Raw genomic sequence first — 26,935 nt, forward strand, 5'->3', positions numbered from 1 at the left:
GCAGTACCACTGACGAGCATAAAACACTACAATACAGCAGTATCGCTGACAAGCATAAAACACTACAATACAGCAGTATCACTAACATGTATGATGCACTACAATATAGCAGTACCACTGACAAGCATAAAACACTACAATACAGCAGTATCACTAAACATGTATTATGCACTACAATATAGCAGTACCACTGACAAGCATAAAACACTACAATACAGCAGTATCGCTGTCCGGCATACTGTAATACAATACAGCAGTATCACCGACAGGCAATACACTACAATACAGCAGAGTCACTGACCAGCATACTGTAATACAATACAGCAGTACCACTGACCAGCATACTGTAATACAATACAGCAGTACCACTGACCAGCATACTGTAATACAATACAGCAGTACCACTGACCAGCATACTGTAATACAATACAGCAGTACCACTGACCAGCATACTGTAATACAATACAGCAGTACCACTGACCAGCATACTGTAATACAATACAGCAGTACCACTGACCAGCATACTGTAATACAATACAGCAGTACCACTGACCAGCATACTGTAATACAATACAGCAGTACCACTGACCAGCATACTGTAATACAATACAGCAGTATTGCCGACAGACAACACACTACAATACAGCAGTACCACTGACCAGCATACTGTAATACAATACAGCAGTACCACTGACCAGCATACTGTAATACAATACAGCAGTACCACTGACCAGCATGCTGTAATACAATACAGCAGTACCACTGACCAGCATACTGTAATACAATACAGCAGTACCACTGACCAGCATACTGTAATACAATACAGCAGTACCACTGACCAGCATACTGTAATACAATACAGCATACTGTAATACAATACAGCAGTACCACTGACCAGCATACTGTAATACAATACAGCAGTACCACTGACCAGCATACTGTAATACAATACAGCAGTACCACTGACCAGCATACTGTAATACAATACAGCAGTACCACTGACCAGCATACTGTAATACAATACAGCAGTACCACTGACCAGCATACTGTAATACAATACAGCATACTGTAATACAATACAGCAGTACCACTGACCAGCATACTGTAATACAATACAGCAGTACCACTGACCAGCATACTGTAATACAATACAGCAGTACCACTGACCAGCATACTGTAATACAATACAGCAGTACCACTGACCAGCATACTGTAATACAATACAGCAGTACCACTGACCAGCATACTGTAATACAATACAGCAGTACCACTGACCAGCATACTGTAATACAATACAGCAGTACCACTGACCAGCATACTGTAATACAATACAGCAGTACCACTGACCAGCATACTGTAATACAATACAGCAGTACCACTGACCAGCATACTGTAATACAATACAGCAGTATCCTTAGATGCCATTGTGTCATTTGTGATGGGGTAACTAGGCAATTTACAGAGAGTGTCGTGATCACAGGGGGCAAGTGGGTTAGCATGGCAGCGGGGGCCCAACTAACACCCCCAGGTCTGCCAGTGACGTAAACCTAACAGGCCCTGCCTCAGGCAAGACCTACTTACAGACATTATACACAGCACTACGCAAGTAGTAAGCGATCAAACAATCACATGTTCAAGTTCCCTGTGGAGCTAATAAATATTAAAAGAAAAAAAAAATGTTCTGAGGGAAAAATAAATCTGCATTTTTCCCTTTAAAAAGACAAAACTCAAATACGGGCTAAATAGATATGTCCCCACCCCCTAAATAAAATAATAATTGAACATGATATCAGTGCTTCCCAACCAGGGTGCCTTCATCTGCTGCAAAACTACAACTCCCAGCCGGGCATGCTGGGAGTTGTAGTTTTGCTACAACTGGAAGCACTTTGGTTGAGAAACACTGCATTATATGGACCCCCAGCATGGTACCCATCCAACGCAAGTACTTATACATCCGTGTCAATGAGGAAAACAATAGGATATATATATAGAGATAGCGATATAGAGATATATATAGATATAGATATATATATATATACAGAGAGAGACAGTGATCCCTCAACTTACAATAGTTTCAACATACAGTGGTCTTTTCTGGACCATTGTAACTTGAAACCAGACTCAACATACAATATACAGACAGTCCAGATCTGTGAAACTTGTCAATGGCCGGAAGAACCGACCAATCAGAATGGGCATTCACTGGTAAAACCCCTGTATTACTGAAGCGTATGCACTGACTGGTGTCTGGTAGCGCCCCCTACAGTACAGGGAGGTATTACATGTTCTGTACTCTTTACCTGTACCAGGGTTAGCTGCTACTTTGGACACCAGGTGAGGGCGGCTCCATGTTACTTTTTTAGGACACTGTGTACTGTACAGGACCCTGAAGAAGCTCCTGTCCTCTACATAGACAGTGATTACAGCTCCCAGCAGATCTTTATTACTTTTATATGTAAGGACTTGTCTTATCTATATTAGTTATCTACTTATTTTTCTTTAATCCACACTTTTTCCTATTTTTGGATGACATTTTTGGGCTTCAGAAGCAATTACCAGGTTTCCATAGAGTTATGGTCTCAACATACAATGGTCGTCCTGGAACCAATTAATATTGTAACTTGAGGGATCACTGTATAGATGTATTGCTTGGTCATTACTTGGTTCTCTCCACATTGGACAATCCCTTCTTATTAGAAAAGTCTCTTTACAATAAGCGTTCAGCTGTAGTCTGTTGGGGACACCTATGAGTAATTTCTCTCCAGCGCCACCACAGGAGAAAATAAATATTACAGTGTTCATTCACATCAATGTGTTGTCTGTGTATTGGTGGACGGGACAAGTCCTCCTGAGCAAGAGACACTTTTTGTAATACCTTGTGAAGGAAAAATGACACGGCACCCGGAGCACTTCTTGCGCTGCTGTTGGTAAAGTGCATCCTCGTTTGTATTCCCTGCTCCAAGCAATAAAGCAGCAAGTTTTGCAAGAAGCGCTCCGGGTGCCGTGTCATTTTTCCTTCACAAGGAGGCCTCTGGCACCAGACTATGTGCTGTACGGTCCTGATCTGTGGCGGTAATCCTGCGCACTGTATTGAATGGTGAAGCGGTGCCCACTGCATTTTCTATTGACTGTGTTATGACACTTTTTGTAATCTCGCTGTACTCTAGCCATATTAACTCTAGGTCGAATAGTGTATGTTAAAATAGATTTTTTTAAACTGGACAAATCCATTAAAGTGGTACTCCACTGCTCAGCGTTTGGAACAAACTATTCCAAACACTGGCCCCGGGAGCTCGTGACGTCCTAGTCCCACCCCCTAATGATGTCACAGCCCACCTCCTCAATGCATAGACTTGCATTGAGGAGATGGGGCGTGATGTCATGAGGGGGCGGGGCTATGACATCAGAAGCTCCTGGCTCCAGCGTACAGAATAGTTTGTTCCAAACGCTGAGCAGCGAAGTACCACTTTAATGGGGAACTCTGGAGGGAACAATGTTTTCAAATCAACTGGTGCCAGAAAATTCTACAGACTTGTAATTTACTTCTATATAAAAATCTTAATACTTCCAGTACTTATCAGCTGCTGTATGCTCCACAGGAATTTGTGTAGTTCTTTTCTGTCTGACCACAGTGCTCTCTGCTGACACCTCTGTCCATGTCAGGAACTGTCCAGAACAGGAGCAAATCCCCTTAACAAATCTCACCTGCTCCAGACAGTTCCTGACATGGACAGAGGTGTCAGCAGGGAGCACTGTGGTCAGACTGGAAGGAACTACACAACTTCCTCTGGAGCATACAGCAGTTGATAAGTACTGGAAGGATTAAGATTTTTATATAGAAGAAATGTACAAATCGGTATACGGTAACCCCGCGACATGCGATGGCCCCAACATATGATCAAATCGACATACGATGCTTTTATATGTCGGGGTCATCGCATTAACTGCTATCCGACAGCGCAAAATGCTTAAGCTGCTGTCGGATAGCAGATTAAGCATCCCGGACAGGTTCACTTACCTATCCCCGCTGCTCCGGGTCCACTTCGCAATCTTCCGGCGTCTTCTGTATCTTCTCCGGGGTCCGGGCCTCGCTTTCCGGCATCGTTATTACGTCACTACGCTCGCCGCGCCAGCGCACAACGTAATAACGTCACCAGAAAGCGAGGCCCGGACCCTGCAGAAGATGCGGAAGAAGCCGGAGGATCCTGAAGAAGACACCGGAGCAGCGGGACAGCATCGGGAGCCCTTGGGACAGCATCGGGAGCGGTGAGGATGCGATCCGGAGCGGCGGGGACACTTGAGTATTAAATGCACTTTTTACATTGCACAAATCCCTCAACATACGATGGATTCGACAAATGATGGGTCGTTTGGAACTAATTACCATCGTATGTTGAGGGACCACTGTAATCTTCTGGCACCAGTTGATTTTTTTTATTTTTTATTTTTTTTTAAATCCTCGAGTACCCCTTCATCTCATTATTCCAATTTTTTTTTAATAATATAGTGCATGGCAGTCAGTGTTAGTGTAAATGTACATGTATGGAATTCTGTGTTAAGGGGTTAAAGGGAACCAGGCACATTGTATCTCATCTGCAGGTATTGTGTTTTAGAGCAGGAAAAGCTGAGCAGATTGTTATTTAGGTGTATGGGTAAAGATTCATTATGACTTGTAACTTTTTTCCTTTATATTCCTGCTTGTTTTTGGCTTATGTGTCCAGGGAGCCGTCTGATTGGTCAATGACAGCCTTCCCTTTTTATAGTACATTCAGAGCGAAGTGTCAGTCACTGATAAGGACCGCCCACTGGACTCCTTAGCCCAGAAAGAGCAGGAAAATAAATCAATCAATTACAAGTTCCACTTTTTCTATTCAAACCATTGCATATCCGTATACTCGCTATATGCACATTCAACATGACCAGTTCCCTTTCAGCCCCAAATATGCCAAGTGGATACACTGTAGATGTATGAAATGAATCGGTGACCTCCTTACTTTCTCTAGATAAGCCGAAATGTCTAATAACTAATATAGTGTTATCACAAATTGTACTGTCGATTGCATGCTTTTGCAAGATTCTCCCCTGAGAGAAAGTTGTGTAGCCCTGTCATTGTTAGTGTGGAGCTGTGCCAGCAGACCCCCATTTTCTCCTGACGGGAAGTTATGTAGTCCTTTTATGTGTGGAGATGTCTCAGCAGCTCAATAGCTTCTCCCTCTCTCCCTAGACAACACATCATTCTCTGCTGTCTTAGGAGGCGTGGCCGATTCTTATTTCTGAGCTCTAACCCAGCCCTATGAGTGAAGGGGGGGGGGGGCCTTTTTAGCTACATCGTCATCTCCCTGTCATATATACATATACATCATAATTGGAACATTTAGGGAGAATCAAGTGTTTAGAGCATGCTTCCTTGTGCTAAACAATGTCACAGGCAGAGGATCAGACGGAATGAATACAGCAGGTGCTTCTACCTGGATGTGCGATTAGTCTGCTGTCAAATGAGATGTTCTGCAGCAGCTCTCGGTAAGATACTGGTAGGAGTGCTGTGAGAGGGGAATAGACAGGACTGTGATTAAAGGGGTACCCCACTGGCTAGCGTTCTGAACATTTAGTCCCGAACGCTGTGTGCGTGCGGCGGGGGGGTCGGCTACACCACCTTGTGATGTCATACCACGTATATGGTAGGGGGCATGACAACCGTAAAGCCCCCACCCATAGACTTGCATTGAGGAGGTGTGGCATGACATCACAAGGGGGCGTGGTCGACCCCCTGCAGCGCGCACACAGCGTACAGAACTAAATGTTCAGAAAGCTAGCCAGTGAAGTACCCCTTTAAGACCTGAGGGAAAACAATGCATTCTGGGAATTGTAGTACTAAGCGACTGCTCAAGGAGGAAACATAACCAGTACAGGACTAAGACCCCAAAACAAATGATTTTGGTGGGTTCACAACTGGGGCAGATAGGTTAGCAATGCTATATTCTTCTGCAGCATTTTTATTTAATCTTTTTTGCCTGATATCTGAGTAACCCCCCGCCCCCGATTATTTTAATTTTTTTTTATTTATCTATTTTTTACTGCATTTTTGACTTTGACATTCAATGCAATGTACGGTAAGATTAATAAACAGAAAAAAAGCAGAAAGGCAATGAACTTGTCTCTAGGTGTATACAGGAATGTAGTTTTTATATAGAGACAGTAAATGTGAATATATACAGTGATCCCTCAACTTACAATGGCCTCAACATAGCATAGTTTCAACATACAATGGTCTTTTCTGGACCATTGTATCTTGAATCCAGACTCAACATACAATGTACAGACAGTCCAGATCTGTGAAACATGTCAATGGCCGGATTGTCTGGTAGCGCCTCCCTACAGTACAGGGAGGTACTACATGATCTGTACTCTTTACCTGTCCCACAGTTAGCTGCTCCTTTGGACACCAGGTGAGGGCGGCTACATTTTGCGTGTACTGTACAGGACCCTGAAAAAGCTCCTGTCCTCTATATAGACCAGTCCTTCCCAACCTGGGTTCCTCCAGCTGTTGCAAAACTACCACTCCCAGCATGCCTGGACAGCCAAAGGTTGTCCAGGCATGCTGGGAGTTGTAGTTTTGCAACAGCTGGAGGCACCCTGGATGGGAATCACTGACATAGACAGAGATTACAGCTCCCAGCAGATCTTTCTTACTTTTATATATAAGGATTTGCTTTATCTATATTAGTTATCTACTTATTTATCTTTAATCCTCACTTTTTCCTATTTTTGGATGACATTTTGGGGGCTTCAAAACCAATTACCAGGTTTCCATAGAGTTATGGCCTCAAGATACAATGGTTTCAACATGCAATGGTTGTCCTGGAACCAATTAATATTGTAACTTGAGGGACCATTGTACTCTGTATAGCAGTGTTTCCCAACCAGGCTGCCTCCAGCTGTTGCAAAAACTACAACTCCCAGCATTCCCGGACAGCCAAAGGCAAATCCTAAACTCACAAAGAGTCATCCTGCCGCACACGAAAAAGGAAAAACACCCAGTGGAAAAAGCCTCTAGAGCAGTTTTTCCAAACCAGGGTGCCTCCAGCTGTTGCAAAAACTACAACTCCCAGCATGCCCGGACAGCCAAAGACAAATCCTAAACTCGCAAAGAGTCATCCTGCCGCACACGAAAAAGGAAAAACACGCAGTGAAGAAAATCTCTAGGGCAGTGTTTCCAAACCAGGGTGCCTCCAGCTGTTGCAAAAACTACAACTCCCAGCATGCCCGGACAGCCAAAGGCAAATCCTAAACTCACAAAGAGTCATCCTGCCGCACACGAAAAAGGAAAAACACGCAGTGAAGAAAATCTCTAGGGCAGTGTTTCCAAACCAGGGTGCCTCCAGCTGTTGCAAAAACTACAACTCCCAGCATGCCCGGACAGCCAAAGGCAAATCCTAAACTCACAAAGAGTCATCCTGCCGCACACGAAAAAGGAAAAACACCCAGTGCAAAAAGCCTCTAGAACAGTGTTTCCAAACCAGGGTGCCTCCAGCTGTTGCAAAAACTACAACTCCCAGCATGCCCGGACAGCCATTGGCTGTCCGGGCATGCTGGGAGTTGTAGTTTTGCAACAGCTGGAAGCCCTCTAGTTGGGGAAACGGTGTCGTATAGTATTGGGCAGTCGGTCACGGGTGGAATGCATTATGTATTGTATCCGTCCACGTTGTTTCCTGGCTGATTTGCGTGTTTTTTTTTGTCTGCTCACCTAAACTTCTGTTTTTTTTTTTCCTCCCCAGATATTAAGCCGGCCAATGTGTTTATAACAGCCACAGGCGTGGTGAAGCTGGGGGATTTAGGTTTGGGCCGCTTCTTCAGCTCCAAAACCACAGCTGCACATTCTTTAGGTAAGCCGTCCCTGAGAGGCACGGGGTAGCGAGTGGGGTGTTTTACTGCCCCATCTGATGCCATGTGTCAGCTGTGAAACCCGCAGCCCCCTCCGGAAAGCCTTATTAACCTGCGTCGGGGCGCACACTATTAATTTCGCGTAGCTTTCAGGAGTTTCCTGTTATGACGACCTTTAACCCCGCCACTGACATTAAAAGAACCCGCTGCCATCATAACCACTGATTATTTATTTTATGGCCGCGTTGTTAAAATTTAAAGGGGGAGAAAAGAAATTCATGGGATTGGCGAACATTTTACCAGCAGTATAATGAAAGAATTACAAGTGCCCCATAAAGAGAAGCCTTTTTATTTGCTCTCAGAAAATGTGACAGCGCAGCGTTAGTCAGACTAGTTATATTTTTCTGTACTTTTTTTTTTTTTTTCATATTTTTTCCATAATGTCGGTATGTTTATTGAGAAGGAAATGCTGCAACATGGGGTCGGGCAGAGTTACAATACAGCAGTGTTTCCCAACCAGGGTGCCTCCAGCTGTTGCATAACTACAACTCCCAGCATGCCCGGACAGCCGTTGGCTGTCCGGGCATGCTGGGATTTGTAGGTTTGCAACAGCTAGACGCAACCTGGTTGGGAAACACTGCCATAGTGTAACACTGCAAACAGGGTACCTTTTTTTTGGGGATGCTGTACCTTGTGTGTGTACATGAGGAGCAGCACTATTTTTGAACATAATATAACTTGTATATGGTATTTTTCAGCAGATTTCTACTCTGCAGGCTTCATCTCTAATTTGCAGTTCTCCTAGAGCTAGTAGGCTAAACTCATTCCTTCCCTCTCTATAGATTTGTATTGCTTGTCTTACATACACAGGACAAAAATGAGGTTATTTTCTGAGCGGAATACAGTCTCGCAGGAAAGGGAAGAAGCATTATAATAGGAGAAAGAAGCAATTTTGTCTTATAAATAGATGCAAAGTTTCTTCGATTCACTTGAACTATTGATCTATGCAGTTTATTCAAATGATGGTGCCTTTTTTTTTTTTTTTTTTTTAAATAAACGCTGGAGAAGATGTCAGAAAATGATCACAGAGAAGTCCCCTGCTGGGACCCCAGTGATCAGCTGTGGTGAAACCTGGCAGGAAGTGTCCATTCAAATCAATGTAGACGTGACATGAATGCAAGAACCAAAAGTAAAGTTTTAACCTCGTGTTGGCGCTACTCCCAAATTACCACAGCAGTCAAAGTACAGACAAACAAGGAGTATTGTTAGGGTATAAAACTGTACCTTTCCTAGAGCTGACGGGGGTTGCCAAACTTCAAAAATCACGTTTTATTTCTAAAGTGTCCCTCCTTGTTCACACACACGAAAATCCCTGCTTGTCCTTGCCTGACATACCAAGCCCTGTACTTAAAGGGGTACTCCACCGGAAAACTTTTTTTTTTTTTTTTTTTTTTTTTTTTTTTTTTTTAAATCAACTGGTGCCAGAAAGTTAAACGGATTTGTAAATTACTTCTATGAAAAAATCTTAATCCTTCCAGTACTTATCAGCAGCTATATGCTCCACAGGAAGTTCTTTTCCTTTTGAATTTCCTTTCTGTCTGACCATAATGCTCTCTGGTGACACCTCTGTCCATATCAGGAAATGTCCAGAGCAGGATAGGTTTGCTATGGGGATTTGCTCCTACTCTGGACAGTTCCTGGAAGGGGCAGGTGAGCGTGGAGGTGTGCCAGACTGTGGCACTTGAGCAGCTCAACCCCACCTTGTTGACACTTGGCAGAGAAAAATAGGCCATTTTCTACGTTGTGTCCCATGCTGATTGGTGCATCTCTGATCCATGGACGCCGCACCTCACTTATAGGACCTGCTGCCAACGTTTTTGTGCAGAGACCTTAGGACACCATCTCTGTTCTTGGCAGTACAAAAGGAACTATACAGTATTAGGTGGTTTTAATGTTCAGTTTTACTGATCTTTAAAGGGGTACTCCAGTGGAAAACAATGTTTTTTTTTTAATTGACTGGTGCCAGAAAGTTAAACAAATTTGTAAATGACTTCTATTTAAATATCCTAATCCTTCCAGTACTTATCAGCTGCTATTTGCTCCACAAGAAGTTATTTTCTTTTAAAATGTATTTTCTGTCTGACCACAGTGCTCTCTGCTGACACCTGTCCATGTCAGGAACTGCCCAGAGCAGGAGAGGTTTTCTATGGGGATTTGTTCCTGCTCTGGACAGTTCCTAAAATGGACAGAGGTGTCAGCAGAGAGCACTGTGGTCAGACAGAAATAAAAATAAAAAAATAAAAGAACTTCCTGTGGATCATACAGCAGCTGATAAGTACTGGAAGGATTAAGATTTTTTAATAGAAGTAATTTAAAAATCTGTTTAACTTTCTGGCACCAGTTGATTTAAAGAAAAAAGTTTCCCAGCGGAGTATCCCTTTAAACAGATTTTTAAATAACTTCTATTTAAAAAAAATAAAAAATCTTATTCCTTCCAGTACTTATCAGCTGCTGTATGCAACACAGGAAGTTGAGTAGTTATTTTCAGTCTGACCACAGTGCTCTCTGCTGACACCTCTGTCCGTGTCAGGAACTGTCCAGAGCAGAGAGGGTATACTATGGGGATTTCTACTTCTACAGTTCCTGATACAGATAGAGGTGTCAGTAGAGAGCACTGTGGTCAGACTGAAAAGATGAACTCAACTTCAGCAGCTGATAAGTACTGGAAGGATTAAGATGTTTCAATAGAAGTAATTTACTAATCTGTTTAAAGGAGTTAATATATATCAACTGGCTCCAGAAAGTTAAACAGATTTGTAAATTACTTCTATTAAAAAATCTTAATCCTTTCAGTACTTATGAGCTGCTAAAGTTGTGGTGTTCTGTCTAAGTGCTCTCTGATGACACCTGTCTCGGGAACCGCCCAGTTTAGATGCAAATCCCCATAGCAAACCTCTTCTACTCTGTGCAGTTCCCGAGACAAGCAGAGATGTCAGCAGAGAGCACTGTTGCCAGACAGAAAACAACAACTCAACTTCAGCAGCTGATAATTATTGAAAGGATTAAGATTTTTTAATAGAAGTCATTTACAAATCTGTTTAACTTTCTGGAGCCAGTTGACATATATAATATAAGAAAGTTTTTTCCTGGAATACCCCTTAAAGGAGTTATCCAGGGAAAACATTTTTTTTATATATCAACTGGCTCCAGAAAGTTAAACAGATTTGTAAATTACTTCTATTAAAAAATCTTAATCCTTTCAGTACTTATGAGCTTCTGAAGTTAAGGTTGTTCTTTTCTGTCTAAGTGCTCTCTGATGACACGTGTCTCGGGAACCGCCCAGTTTAGAAGCAAATCCCCATAGCAAACCTCTTCTAAACTGGGCGGTTCCCGAGACACGTGTCATCAGAGAGCACTTAGACAGAAAAGAACAACCTTAACTTCAGAAGCTCATAAGTACTGAAAGGCTTAAGATTTTTCAATAGAAGTCATTTACAAATCTGTTTAACTTGCTAGAGCCAGTTGATAGATATATATATATATATATATATATATATATATATATATATATATATAATTCCTGGATAACCCATTTAACTAGAGATGAGCGAACTTACAGTAAATTCGATTCGTCACAAACTTCTCGGCTCGGCAGTTGATGACTTTTCCTGCATAAATTAGTTCAGCTTTCAGGTGCTCCGGTGGGCTGGAAAAGGTGGATACAATCCTAGGAGACTCTTTCCTAGGACTGTATCCACCTTTTCCAGCCCACCGGAGCACCTGAAAGCTGAACTAATTTACGCAGGAAAAGTCAGCAACCGCCGAGCCGAGAAGTTCGTGACGAATCGAATTCACTGTAAGTTCGCTCATCTCTACATTTAACTTTCCAGAGCCAGTTTTCCCTATTGTGGCCCTCCAGCTGTTGCAAAACTACAACTCCCAGCACGCCCGGACAGCCGAAGGCTGTCCGGGCATGCTGGGAGTTGTAGTTTTGAAACAGCAATAAGGGTCACAGTTTGGAACCACTATTCTATCTGATCAGTGTATACAGATGTATTGTGCTCAGTCCCTTCATTTTTTTTTTCGTTTACAGTGGGAACCCCATACTACATGTCACCAGAGAGGATACATGAAAACGGATACAACTTCAAGTCTGATATTTGGTCATTAGGATGTCTACTTTACGAGGTAATGGAAATAAATATGCATGCATTCAGCAGACCATGGTGTATTCTGCAGAGACCCCCCCGCCTAGCTCCGTATTCAGTATGAATTATGAATATGCTCCCATTATCAGTAGTCAGTCCGGTCTTATAGTTAATAGGGTTGGCACAGCCGTGACTACATTTCCCTTTGTTACCCGGTGCTCGCAGCACGTTTACCTCGCTCAGCATTGTTCGCCAACCACCCTTTAGCCAGATTAAATAGCGCGGCGCACCAGACGTACCAGCCTGACCATAAATCTGTCTTCATATGAGAAATCATAAATGGTATTATCATCAGTATCCCTGTGCATCATAGACACATATAAACAATTAAATATTCATACTGCAGGGCTGACTAAAGGAAGTTTTCTTTAACTATCGTTCTGCTTCATAAATACTTAAAGCGGTGATCGGAGAGCGGGATATGACACGGGGAGGGAAGCGGGGCTCTGTGATGTATAGGTTTATAAGATATGAAACATAATAAAAACGTAGGCTTCTAGGAGAGACACTGAGTCCTGCTTAGGATAGAATTTCCGAGCGGAATCGGGTGGAAAAATTCAACACGGAAATTCCGCTGCGGCAGAATCCCATTGCTTTAAAGGGGCACTCCACTGGAAACCCTTTTTTTGTATTTTTTTTTTATTTTTATTTTTTTTTAATCATCTGGTGCCCAGAAAGTTAAACAGATTTGTAAATGACTTCTATAAAATAATCTTAATCCTTCCAGTACTTATCCGCTGCTGTATGCTCCACAGGAAGTTCTTTTCTTTTTGAAGTTCTTTTATGTCCGACCACAGTGCTCTCTGCTGACACCTCTGTCCATGTCAGGAACTGTCCAGAGTAGGAGCACCTCGCTTGCTCTGGAAAGTTCCTGACATGGCCGGAGGGGTCAGCAGAGAGCACTGTGGTCAGGCTGAAAGGAAATTCGAAAAGAAAATAACTTCCTGTGGAGCATACTGAAGCTTATAAATACTGGAAGGATTAAGATTTTTTAATAGATGTTATTTAAAAATTTGTTTAACTTTCCTGCCGCGGGTGTTTTCCGAGCGGTCCTAGTGCTGGCATCCTGTATTAGCTGAATGTCTGCCCATGTTATCCAGATGGACAGTCCACTAATTTTCCACTGTGTGAACGTGGCCTTACTCTGCCCGCACACCCTGATTTACAGCTTTCCCTCTATATCAGGGTGCTTAGAGCAGACTGTCAATCATCCAGTGTGGGTGGGGCCAGCACGACTCTTATTGTCTCTCCTAGGAGTCCTCAGGATTTGCTCAGAATAAAGCTTACACTCCGTTTTATTTTAGGTCCTGTAATCAGTCTGAAGACTTTTTTGTATGCACACAATAAATTATGAAGTTACTGTCACACGTTAAAGGAGAACTCCAGACATAATTAACTTATCCCCTTTCCACAGGATAGGAAATATGTAACTGAATGTGGGGGGTCCGGCCGCTGAGACCACCCGCGATCTCCGGGACGGGTTAGAGGATAAGTTCATTTTTGCTGAAATTCTCCTTTAAAGAATTGCCGTGGTGTTACCAGATTACAATGCGCCTTAAATGTAACAAAAAAAAAACAGACAAGGCCGCACAGCCACGCCTTGTACGGAGAAAAAAGGGTTGTGGGAGCTCAACATGGATCAAGAAATGCCCCAACCGAGGATACTGTGACTAGTGATATATCTGTCCCCCTGCAGCGCTTGTATACACATATGATCCTCGCAGCACTATCAGTGAATTGCATGCTATCAGCAGCGCATCTGCTGGTCGGGAAACAGGCGTGCGGGGGGGGGGGGGCATTATACATAGCTAGCGCAGTGGGCGGGCATTATACATAGCTCGCGCAGTGGGTGGGCATTATACATAGCTAGCGCAGGGGTGGGCATTATACTTAGCTAGGGCAGCGGGGAGCATTATACATAGCTAGAGCAGGGGAGCATTATACATAGCTAGCGCAGGGGGGGCATTATACATAGCTAGGGAGCATTATACATAGCTAGAGCAGGGGGGGCATTATACATAGCTAGGGGGCATTATACATAGCTAGAGCAGGGGGGGCATTATACATAGCTAGCGCAGGGGGGGGATTATACATAGCTAGCGCAGGGGGGGCATTATACATAGCTAGCGCAGGGGTGGGCATTATACATAGCTAGCGCAGTGGGCGGGCATTATACATAGCTAGCGCAGTGGGCGGGCATTATACATAGCTAGCGCAGGGGTGGGCATTATACTTAGCTAGGGCAGCGGGGAGCATTATACTTAGCTAGCGCAGGGGGGGCATTATACATAGCTAGCGCAGGGGTGGGCATTATACATAGCTAGCGCGGGGGGCGGGCATTATACATAGCTAGCGCAGGGGGGGCATTATACTTAGCTAGGGCAGCGGGGAGCTTTATACATAGCTAGCGCAGTGGGCGGGCATTATACATAGTGCAGGGGGGGCATTATACATAGCTAACGCAGTGGGGAGGGGGCAGACATATAGCGCTAAATGTCTGCCCCCCCCACTGTGCTAGCTATGTATATTCTCCACTGCTGCGCTACCTATAGATCTTGCGCTCCCCTGGTTAATAACTTCTGATCGCATTGGGTCTCAGACGTGAGACACAGTGGATCAATCCCTCAGCCCCTGTACTACTACCCCCAACATGGAACAGACTGTTCCATGATGGGGGGGTAGTAGTACAAGCATTAATCTAGCCTCCTCAGACTCCCGCAACCTGGAAACATTATACTCCCATCAAGGAAACAAGTCTGTACCATGATGGGAGTAGTAGTAATCCCACAGCACAGCAAGAGTTTGCTGATTTCACTCCTTCTGGGCATGCTCAGAAGTAATAACAGTTCAAAAATGGATATTAAAAACTGGGTGCAAATGGATGACATTATATGCTCATCCTTTTGCCATAGACTACAATGTTAAATTTTAATATCCGTTTCTCTTCCTTTATTTTTGACGGGAGAAAAAATACTGCATGCAACGTCTTTTCCGCGTCAGAAAAATGAAACCGGAAGGAAAGGGTGCAACCGTAGATAAAGGATTTAAAAAAAAATAATAAAATTCCCATTGACATCAGTGAGATTATTTTACAGTCGTTTGCAACCCGTTTAAAAATTATCAAACAGATTGCAGAGCGGACAGTAATTTACGGTGGCAGACGACACTGTGAACGAGCCCTTACCTGGCAAAACAAATTGATTCTGGGGTTATATAAAGCCATTGTTTTCCCGGACATTTCATTCATACTACTGCTGCCATCAGCTATTGACAAAGGGACCTGGCTCCCCGAAACGCGTCTAGCCGGCCACCCTATTATTGCAAACACCCCAATACAGGCAAGCTTGAATCACTATTCACCCTTACTGCAATACTGTAAACATGGAGAACATCATCCCACCAGCGGAGCGCGCACTCCCCGGAATCTCACTTACTTTGCTGAGTAACAACGTGAGACTCATCCGGGACATCGATCCTCCAGATTGAAAGAAGGAGCACCTTTCACTGGCACCACAGATAAGAGGTATCCCCACCCCACTTGTGACTTATATTCAAACTAGCCCTGTGCCGCCAGTGTAGAGTGGGGGGGGGCTACATCGCTGCAGAGCGCACTTACCCTGCTATAAACCAGTTGTTCTCAGCAATAGACTTGCATCTCGGCACCACCCGAGCCATCAACATCAGAGACGACCATCAGACACACGGTCACAACATCTCTAGTAAACTCTGCTACGTAATATCTACCTATTGACTTATAGCGCAATCACACTGTAGTGTGGGACAAAAAGAGTGTACCTGCAGCGCTGCACATAGACTATAACGTAATCACACTACAGCGAGATACGAAAATGTGTATTTACAGCGCGACCCATCAGAGGCATTGCTAATACTATAAGTAATTGCTTACCTTTTGGGAAACATGAACTAGTTGTTTGTTATTCAATCAAGTTCATTATTTTTTATAAATTCCATTTTTATTGCTTTTATTTAACCCCTTAACGACCACGGACATAAATGTACGTCCTGGTTTGGCGGTACTTCACGCACAAGGATGTACATTTACGTCCTGTGTATGTCCGCGAGCATCGGAGCGGTGCTCGCGTCATATATGTCATGTTCCGGCTGCTATCAGCAGCCGGGGACCCGCGATCGCGTGGATGTCAGCCATTAACCCCTCAGATGCCGTGATCAGTACACATCACGGCATCTGCGGCAATGCGCATGTTAAAATAGATGATCGGATTGCCCGCAGCGGCGATCCGATCATCTGTAATGGCAGACGGAGGTCCCCTCACCTGCCTCCGTCCGTCCCGTCGTCTCCTGCTTTGGTCTGAGATCGAGCAGACCAGAGCAGAAGATCACCGATTATACTGATCAGTGCTATGCCCTATGCATACTGTAGCACAGAACAATAGTAGCAATCAAAGGATTGCTATAGATAGTCCCCTTTGGGGACATAAAAAGTGTGAAAAAATAAATAAATGAATAAAAGTTGAAAAATGTAAAAATTAAAAGTAAAAAAGTGAAAAATCCCCTCCCCCAATAAAAATGAAAATTGTCAGTTTTTCCCATTTTCCCCCCAAAAAGCATAATTTTTTTTTTTTATAAACATATTTGGTATCGCCACGTGCGTAAATGTCTGAACTATCAAAATATAATGTTAATGATCCCGTACGGTGAACGGCGTAAATATAAAAAAAAAATTTAAATGTAAAGAATTTAGCTTTTTGTCACATTTTATTTGCAAATTTTTTTAATAAAAGATGATATAAAAGTTTTATATATGCAATTGTGGTATCGATAAAAAGTACAGATGACGGTGCAAAAAATGAGCCCTCATACCTCCCTATATACGGAAAAATGAAAAAGTTATAGTTGGTCAAATTAGGGTGATTTTAGATTACTGATTTTGTACAAAAAGTTTTAGATTTTTTTTTAAGCGTTACAAAAATATAAAAGTATCTAGTCATGGGTATCATTTTAATCGTATTGACCCACAGAATAAAGAACACATGTCATTTTTACCGTAAATTATACAGTGTGAAAACGAAACCCTCCAAAATTGTGCAAAATTGTGGTTTTCATTTAAATTTCCTCCCTAAAAAAATATTATTTTGGGTTCGCCATACATTTTATGGTAAAATGAGATGTTTCATTACAAAGTACAATTGGTCACGCAAAAAACAAGCCCTTTATATGGGTCTGTAGATGGAAATATAAAAGTTATGGATTTTAGAAGGAGAGAAGGAAAAAACGAAAACGCAAAAATAAAATTGGCCTGGTCCTTAACCCCTTCAGGACGGAGCCCATTTTGGCCTTAAGGACCGGAGCGTTTTTTGCACATCTGACCACTGTCACTTTAAACATTAATAACTCTGGAATGCTTTTAGTTATCATTCTGATTCCGAGATCGTTTTTTCGTGACATATTCTACTTTAACATAGTGGTAAATTTTTGTCGATACTTGCATCCTTTCTTGGTGAAAAATCCGTAAATTTGATGAAAAATTAGAAAATTTTGCATTTTTCTAACTTTGAAGCTCTCTGCTTGTAAGGAAAATGGATATTACGAATACATTTTTTTTTTGGTTCACATATACAATATGTCTACTTTATGTTTGCATCATAAAATTGAAGTGTTTTTACTTTTGGAAGACACCAGAGGGCTTCAACGGTCAGCAGCAATTTTCCGATTTCTCACAAAATTTTCAAACTCAGTATTTTTCAGGGACCAGTTCAGGTTTGAAGTGGATTTGAAGGGTCTTCATATTAGAAATACCCCATAAATGACCCCATTATAAAAACTACACCCCCCAAAGTATTCAAAATGACATTCAGTCAGCGTTTTAACCCTTTAGGTGTTTCACACGAATAGCAGCAAAGTGAAGGAGAAAATTCACAATCTTCATTTTTTACACTCACATGTTCTTGTAGACCCAATTTTTGAATTTTTACAAGGGGTAAAAAGGACAAAATTTTTACTTGTATTTGTAGCCCAATTTCTCTCGAGTAAGGTCATACCTCATATGTCTATGTAAAGTGTTCGGCGGGCGCAGTAGAGGGCTCAGAAGGGAAGGAGCGACAAGGGGATTTTGGAGAGTACGTTTTTCTGAAATGGTTTTTGGGGGGCATGTTACCTTTAGGAAGCCCCTATGGTGCCAGAACAGCAAAATAAAACCACATGGCATACCATTTTGGAAACTAGACCCCTCGGTGAATGTAACATGGGATAAAGTGAACCTTAATACCCCACAGGTGTTTCACGACTTTTGCAAATGTAAAAAAAATATATATAATTTTTACCTAAAATGCTTGTTTTCCCAAAGAAAATTTATTTTTAAAAAGGGTAATAGCAGAAAATACCCCTAAAAATTTGAAGCCCAATTTCTCCCGATTCAGAAAACACCCCATATGGGGGTGAAAAGTGCTCTGCTGGCGCACTACAGGTCTCAGAAGAGAAGGAGTCACATTTGGCTTTTTGAAAGCAAATTTTGCTCTGGGGGCATGCCGCATTTAGGAAGCCCCTATGGTGCCAGGACAGCAAAAAAAAACCCCACATGGCATACCATTTTGGAAACTAGACCCCTCGGGGAACGTAACAAGGGGTTAAGTGAACCTTTATACCCCACAGGTGTTTCACGACTTTTGCATATGTAAAAAAAAATTATTTTTTTTACCTAAAATGCTTGTTTTCCCAAAAATTTTACATTTTTAAAAAGGGTAAAAGCAGAAAATCCCCCCCAAAATTTGTAACACAATTTCTCCCGAGTACGGCGATACCCCATATGTGACCCTAAACTGTTGCCTTGAAATAAGACAGGGCTCCAAAGTGAGAGCGCCATGCGCATTTGAGGCCTAAATTAGGGACTTGCATAGGGGTGGACATAGGGGAATTCTACGCCAGTGATTCCCAAACAGGGTGCCTCCAGCTGTTGCAAAACTCCCAGCATGCCTGGACAGTCAACGGCTGTCCGACAATACTGGGAGTTGTTTTGCAACAGCGGGAGGCTCCGTTCTGGAAACAGTGGCGTACCAGACGTTTTTCATTTTTATTGGGGAGGGGGGCTGTGTAGGGGTATGTGTATACGTAGTGTTTTTTTACTTTTTTATTTTATTTTTTGTGTTAGTGTAGTGTTTTTAGGGTACAGTCGCACGGGCGGGGGTTCACAGTAGTTTCTCGCTGGCAATTTGAGCTGCAGCAGAAAGTTTGAGGCAGCTCAAATTTGCAGCCAGATACTTACTGTAATCCTCCGCCCATGTGAGTGTACCCTGTACGTTCACATTGGGGGGGACATCCAGCTGTTGCATAACTACAACTCCCAGCATGCCCGTTGGCTGTCGGTGACTGCTGAGAGTTGCAGTTTTGCAACAACTGTAGGCACACTGGTTATGTATCACTGAGTTTGTGACCTAACTCAGTGTTTCACAACCAGTGTGCCTCCAGCTGTTGCAAAACTACAACTCCCAGCATGTACGGTGCATGGTGTAATGTGACTGCTGAGAGTTGTAGTTTGCAACAGCTGGAGGCACACCGGTCGTGAAACACTGAGTTAGGTAAAAAAAAACTCTGAGTTTCACAACCAGTGTGCCTTCAGCTGTTGCAAAACTACAACTCTCAGCAGTCACCGACAGCCAACGGGCATGCTGGGAGTTGTAGTTATGCAACCAGCAGATGCACCACTACAACTCCCAGCATGCACTTTAGCTGTTTGTGCAAGCTGGGAGTTGTAGTTATACAACAGCTGAAGGTACACTTTTCCATAGAAAGAATGTGCCTCCAGCTGTTGCAAAACCATAAGTCCCAGCATGCCCATAAGGGAATGCTGGGAGTTGTGGTGGTCTGCCTCCTGCTGTTGCATAACTACAGCTCCCAGCATGCCCTTTTTGCATGCTGGGAGCTGTTGCTAAGCAACAGCAGGAGGCTGTCACTCACCTCCAACGATCCAGACGCTGCAGGTCAGTCCCGCCGCCGCTGCTGCTTCTGGGGCCCCGATCCCAACATTAACGCCGGGGATCGGGGTCCCCAGCACCCGGGGTGCACGTCCCGCACCCGCTCACGTCCTCCAGAAGAGGGGCGGTGCGGGAGTGACACCCGCAGCAGGCGCCCTGATTGGTCGGCCGGTAATCCGGCCGACGAATCAGGGCATTCGTGAGGTGGCACCAGTGCCACCTCACCCCTGCAGGCTCTGGCTGTTCGGGGCCGTCAGAGACGGCCCCGAACAGCCAGTAATTCCGGGTCACCGGGTCACTGGAGACCCGATTGACCCGGAATCGCCGCAGATCGCTGGACTGAATTGTATAATATAATGACCCCCCTGGGCGATATGCCGGGATGCCTGCTGAACGATTTCAGCAGGCATCCGGCTCCGGTCCCCAACCGGCTAGCGGTGGGGGCCGGAATTCCCACGGGCGTATGGATACGCCCTCGGTCCTTAAGGACTCGGGATGCAGGGCATATCCATATGCCCTATGTCCTGAAGAGGTTAAAGGAGTAGTCCAGTGGTGACCTAGTGGTGAACAACTTATCCCCTATCCGAAGTATAGGGGATAAGTTTACGATCGCGGGGGGTCCGACCGCTGGGGCCCCCTGCGATCTCCTGTACGGAGCCCCGACAGCCCGCGGGAAGGGGGCGTGTCGACATCCGCACGAAGCGGCGGCCGAAACGCCCCCTCAATACAACTCTATGGCAGAGTCGAAGCGCTGCCTTCGTCAATCTCCAGATCTGCCATAGCGATGTATTGAGGGGGCGTGTCGGCCGCCCCTTCGTGCGGGGGTCTACACCCGCTATCTGGCCGGAGAGCCTGGCCCCCGTACAGAGAGATTGCAGGGGGCCCCAGTGGTCGAACCCCCCGCAATCTCAAACTTATCCCCTATCCTTAGGATAGGGGATACGTTTTTCACCACTGGACTACCCCTTTAAGGTGAAAATGGGCTTGGTCCTTAAGGGGTTACATTGTCTGTTATGTCCAATGCAAGGGCCCTGTAGAGGACACCGTAACATAATTATTAACCAATAAATAATTTTACACCACATCTGACTTATTCTACTGTATATCTTTTCCTTTATTCATTTTCTATTCTTAACCTAGTAGGACTGTATAGTATTGTTGTTTTAGGTATATCAGTAAAGCTAACAGGCTGTTGTTGTATGTTTTGGCCTTCTTATGGGGTTTTTCCTCAAAATAGAAATCAAAATCTGCAAACAAATCCTTGTAGTTTTGCAGCTAATTGTTCTATTTATGTTTCAACAGAAACAATTTTTTGCACCATATGTTGAATTTGTAGAATTTTAAGATTAAAGGGTTACGCTGGAGCCGGCAGCTTGTGACATCATAGCCCCACCCACTCATGACATCACGCTCCGCCCTCTCAATGCAAGTCTATGGTAGGGTGCGTAGCACGCCCCCTCCCATAGACATGCATTGAGGGGGCGGTACGTGATGTCACGAGGGGGCGGGGCTATGACATCATTAGCTCCCGGATCCAGCGTTCGGAACAGTTTGTTCCAAACTCTGAGCAGCAGAGTACCCCTTTAAAAAGGGACCAAAAAATATTGTAGTTTCACAATATCATACCTGTATTTTGAGTTGTGTTTCAGTAACCCTACTCAGGTACCTCTAAAGCGAAATCAAGTTTACTAACCTTACACCCAGCATCATGATCACCCCTTCAAAAATGTACTATGCAGTGTCCACAGTTGGTGACCTTATTGGTTTCGAATGAACTCCCATAGATGCAATTTAAAGAGAAGCTGTCCCTATGAAAATGTTCTTTATACAACAAGAGATGCGTGTTCATATACTAAATCTTTCCCCCCTCAGATTGTATAACTTTTTACCTATTGATTGAAATCCCTGCTTATTCTTGGTCCAGCGGGAGGTCCTAATAAGTAAGTGACCCCAGTCATTTAAAAAAAAAAAAAAAGGTATTCAAATTGGGTAATCCTGCCCAGTGGACTCCTAAGCCAAGCATAAGCAGGGACTTCAGTCAATAAGATACAGGTTATACTGAATCTTTACCCCGCAAAACTAATATAAGTGTTTCACAAGGTGAGCGATTCTGCCCTCTGGAGGCCACTGGACTTATCTGGGGGGAAGTAGTAGCCTCTGTTGCCATTAAGCTACGTTGAATAAAAACAAGGAGGCTGTGGAAACACGAAGAAAGGAGTGAAGGGGATTTTGAAAAACTGTTGTGTAATGTAGAGTCAGAGTTGTAATGATTTCCATATCTTCCTCACTACAGTGGCGTTGCTAAGGTTGGGTGAGCCCAGTGAGGTAAAGAAATTTTTTAGCTTGTTGTTACAGACGCCAGTGGTGTAGCTCGTTGCAGAAAATTTTTATTTTCAGTATAAGAATCAAATATACCAATTGCCACAGAATGGGACAGTGCTAGAGAAGTTTTAACCATTTAAAACTGATGCTCCCAGTATGACCTAAGTAGTGGTGAGGTTATGCTGGGAGTTTTTGTTTCATGCATCATTACTGCAGAACTTACAAGTGACTACAGCTCTGATTGGACAGTCAGGCAGCATACACGATTATATCAGGGATCACAGGTGGCATCTTTATAGTGAGGAGAATACACAATGATATCAGTGACCACTGGTGGCGTCTTCTCTATAGTGAGGAGAATACACAATTATATCAGTGACCACAGGTGACATCTCCTCTATAGTGAGGAGAATACACAATGATATCAGTGACTGCAGGTGACGTCTTCTCTATAGTGATCAGAATACACGATGATATCAGTGATTATAGGTGACGTCTTCTCTATAGTGTGGAGGATACACAATGATATCAGTAACTACAGGTGACGTCTTCTCTATAGTGAGGAGAATTCACAATGATATCAGTAACTACAGGTGACGTCTTCTCTATAGTGAGGAGAATACACAATGATATCAGTGATTACAGGTGGCGTCTTCTCTATAGTGAGGAGAATACACAATATTATCAGTGATTACAGGTGATGTCTTCTCTATAGTGAGGACAATACACAATGATATCAGTGACTACAGGTGATGTCTTCTCTGTAGTGAGAATACACAATGATGTCAGTGACTACAGGTGATGTCTTCTCTATAGTGAGGAGAATACACAATGATATCAGTGATTACAGGTGACGTCCTCTCTATAGTGAGGAGAATACACAATGATATCAGTGATTACAGGCGACGTCTTCTCTATAGTGAGGAGAATACACAATATCAGTGACTACAGGTGACATCTGCTCTATAGTGAGGAGAATACACAATGATATCAGTGACTACAGGTGATGTCTTCTCTGTAGTGAGGAGAATACACAATGATGTCAGTGACTACAGGTGATGTCTTCTCTATAGTGAGGAGAATACACAATGATATCAGTGACTACAGGTGACGTCTTCTCTCTAGTGAAGAGAATACACAATGATATCAGTGACTACAGGTGACGTCTTCTCTATAGTGAGGAGAATACACAATAATATTAGTGATTCCAGGTGACATCTTCTCTATAGTGAGGAGAATACACAATGATATCAGTGACTATAGGTGATGTCTTCTCTATAGTGAGGAGAATACACAATAATATCAGTGACTACAGGTGACATCTTCTCTATAGTGAGGACAATACACAATGATATCAGTGACTACAGGTGATGTCTTCTCTATAGTCTTCTCTTATCTAATTCAGCTGGTACATACCGCCATGACTTCCATCAAAATCTTCTTTCTGCAGAACGTGACGCCCAAATGGCTCCTCACTATGCATTCTGATCCTTTATATGAAAACAATAATCATTATAACCCTGCTACACACTGCACTTTCTTAATATAATACTGCTACACACTGTACCCTCTGAATATAATACTGTTACACATTGTACCTTCTAAAGATTATACTACCACACACTGTACTCTCCAAATATAATACTGCCACACACTGTACCCTCTAAATATAATACTACCACACACTGTACCTTCTGAATACAATACTACTACACACTATACCTTCTGAATATAATACTGCCATACACTGTACCCTCTAAATATAATACTGCTATACACTATACCCTCTAAATATAATACTACCACACACTGTCCCCCTCTGAATATAATACTACCACACTACACACTCTGAATATAATACTAACACACACTGTACCTTCTGAATACAATACTACTACACACTGTACCTTCTGAATATAATGCTGCCATACACTGTACCCTCTAAATATAATACTGCCATACACTATACCCTCTAAATATAATACTCCCACACACTGTCCCCTCTGAATACAATACTACCACACACTGTCCCCCTCTGAATATAATACTGCCATACACTGTACTCTCTGAATATAATACTACCACACTCCGTCCCTTGAGAAAGTCGGGTGACGAAATGTACATTGGGACGGTGGCTACAGGTATCCATTATGGGTAAGTGAGGATCACTGATTTATTAATTACTTACTTTGGGCTCATTCATACTACTAGTTATGTGATAGAACAGGCAGCCTTCACATACAATACACTGGGGCCTTTTTTTTAACCCCTGTTTACTTCTTGTTGAATAAGAGCCATATTATATCATTCCCTGACCTCACTATATATATATATATATATATATATATATATATATATATATATATATATATATATATATATCTCCATTTTGATTACAACTATTGCTGTACCTGATCCACCTACGTGTTTTTGGCTGTATCTGATACATATAATTTTGTATTGCTTTATATATACACATCCGGTATTTTATCTTTATTGCATTTAGTCACAAATGTGTGACGTTTTTTAACCTTTTGGATATATAAATAAAATTATGCATATTTATCAGTAGCAATTGCTCTCTGTTTGAGTTTTTTCTCTTTTTTGTAAAAATAGTTTATGGAGCTATACTGATTAACTATCTATAGACCCCTAGCACCTAGTACATATCATGAGAAACAGAGTACAATACACAACTACCTGGTGCTGTCTATTCTTTTTGTGTCTAATCACACACTGTCCCCGTCTGAATATAATACTGCCATACACTGTACTTTCTGTATATAATACTACCACACTCTGTCCCCTCTGAATATAATACTACCACACACTGTCCCCTCTGTGTGAATGAATGAGCAGGAGCTGACAGCGGGATTACTTCCCGCTTGATGGTGTCAGCCCATTTGGGGCGTGTGACCCAGTGCGTTTCATTGTCCGCAGTCAGGGTGATCCAGCAATTCCAGTCCTAATGATCAATGGAAGGAAATATGTGGATAGATTCCTCTTAGAAAGGCGCTGGTACCCAAGTCTTGGGTACCAGCGCCTTTCTAAGAGGAACCTATCCACATATTTCCTTCCATTGCCTACTACCGGACTGACGGATGTCAAACCGGGTGGTTCCTCGTGGCAGCGGTGTCCCGTGATTTCTACGCTACTATAGGTGTTGTGCTCTAAGCGCAACACTTAGGGGTAAGAACCCATCTTTATGTTACACTTTCACTACCATCAAACGGTCCTCACTAGGGGCGCACCTCTTGTTGTTTTTCTCGTTTTTTATTAGTCCTAATGATCAGGCAAAGCTCTCAAAGCACTCTGCCCGATCACTTAAAAAGAACTTTGCAGCCATTCACTGCTGTATAGTGATTCGTGCAGGGCAGGAGAGGAAGCTGGATGTAATGTGCACATAGCATCCCGCTTCCTACCACCTTAGATCACTGCACCTAGCCTAAAGTCTCCGGTCCTGCAGAGTTGCAGCAGCTTCTACACTGCTCAAAAAAAGTAAAGGGAACACTTAAACAACACAATGTAACTCCAAGTCACTGACACTTCTGTGAAATCACACTGTCCACTCAGGAAGAACACTGATTGACAATCAATTTCACATGATGTGCAAATGGAACAGACAACAGGTGGAAATTATAGGCAATTAGCAAGACACCCCCAATAAAGGAGTGGTTCTGTAGGTGGTCCCCAGACCACTTCTCAGTTCCTATGCTTCCTGGCTGATGTTTTGGTCACTTGCTGGTGGTGCTTTCCCTCTAGTGGTAGCATGAGACAGAGTCTACAACCCACACAAGTGGCTCAGGTAGTGCAGCTCATCCAGGATGGCACACCACAGCAGTGGTTTGCTGTGTCTGTCAGCGTAGTGTCCAGAGCATGGAGGTGCTACCAGGAGACAGGCCAGTACATCAGGAGACATAGAGGAGGCCGTAGGAGGGTAACAACCCGGCAGCAGGACCATTACCTCTGCCTTTGTGCAAGGAGGAGCACTGCCAAGGCCCTGCAAAATGACCTCCAGCAGGCCACAAATGTGCATGTGTCCACTCAAACGGTCAAAAACAGACTCCATGAGGGTGGTATGAGGCCCCGACGTCCACAGGTGGGAGTTGTGCTTACAGCCCAACACCGTGCAGGACGTTTGGCATTTTCCAGAGAACATCAAGATTGGCAAATTCACCACTGGTGCAATGTGCTCTTCACAGATGAAAGCAGGTTCACACTGAGCACATGTGACAGACGTGACGGAGTCTGGAGATGCCATGGAGAACTTTCTGCTGTCTGCAACATCCTCCATCCTCCTCCGGTTTGGCGGTTGGTCAGTAATGGTGTGGAGTGGCATTTCTTTGGGGGGCCCCACAGCCCTCCATATGCTTGCCAGAGGTAGCCTGACTGCCATTACGTACCGAGATGAAATCCTCAGACCCCTTGTGAAACCATATGCTGGTGCGGTTGGCCCTAGGTTGCTCCTAATGCAAGACAATGCTAGACCTCATGTGGCTGGAGTGTGTCAGCAGTTCCTGAGGAAGGCTTTGATGCTATGGACTGGCCCGCCCGTTCCCCAGACCTGAACCTGAT

The 26,935-nt window shown here is 43.5% G+C and overlaps 1 protein-coding gene across 5 annotated transcripts in view; it reads left to right on the plus strand.

Moving 5' to 3' along the window:
• The window catches only part of NEK7 (NIMA related kinase 7), a 121,167-nt gene that overhangs the window by 70,850 nt on the left and 23,382 nt on the right, over positions 1–26,935 (plus strand). For all 5 annotated transcript variants that reach the window (XM_056523468.1, XM_056523465.1, XM_056523467.1 and 2 more), the window contains 2 exons: positions 7,776–7,883; positions 11,975–12,069. In XM_056523468.1, the coding sequence (XP_056379443.1) occupies positions 7,776–7,883; positions 11,975–12,069 (203 nt within the window). The remainder of the gene's footprint in view (positions 1–7,775; positions 7,884–11,974; positions 12,070–26,935) is intronic.

Source organism: Hyla sarda, chromosome 6 (assembly GCF_029499605.1).
Source record: "Hyla sarda isolate aHylSar1 chromosome 6, aHylSar1.hap1, whole genome shotgun sequence".
Lineage (NCBI taxonomy): Eukaryota > Metazoa > Chordata > Amphibia > Anura > Hylidae > Hyla > Hyla sarda.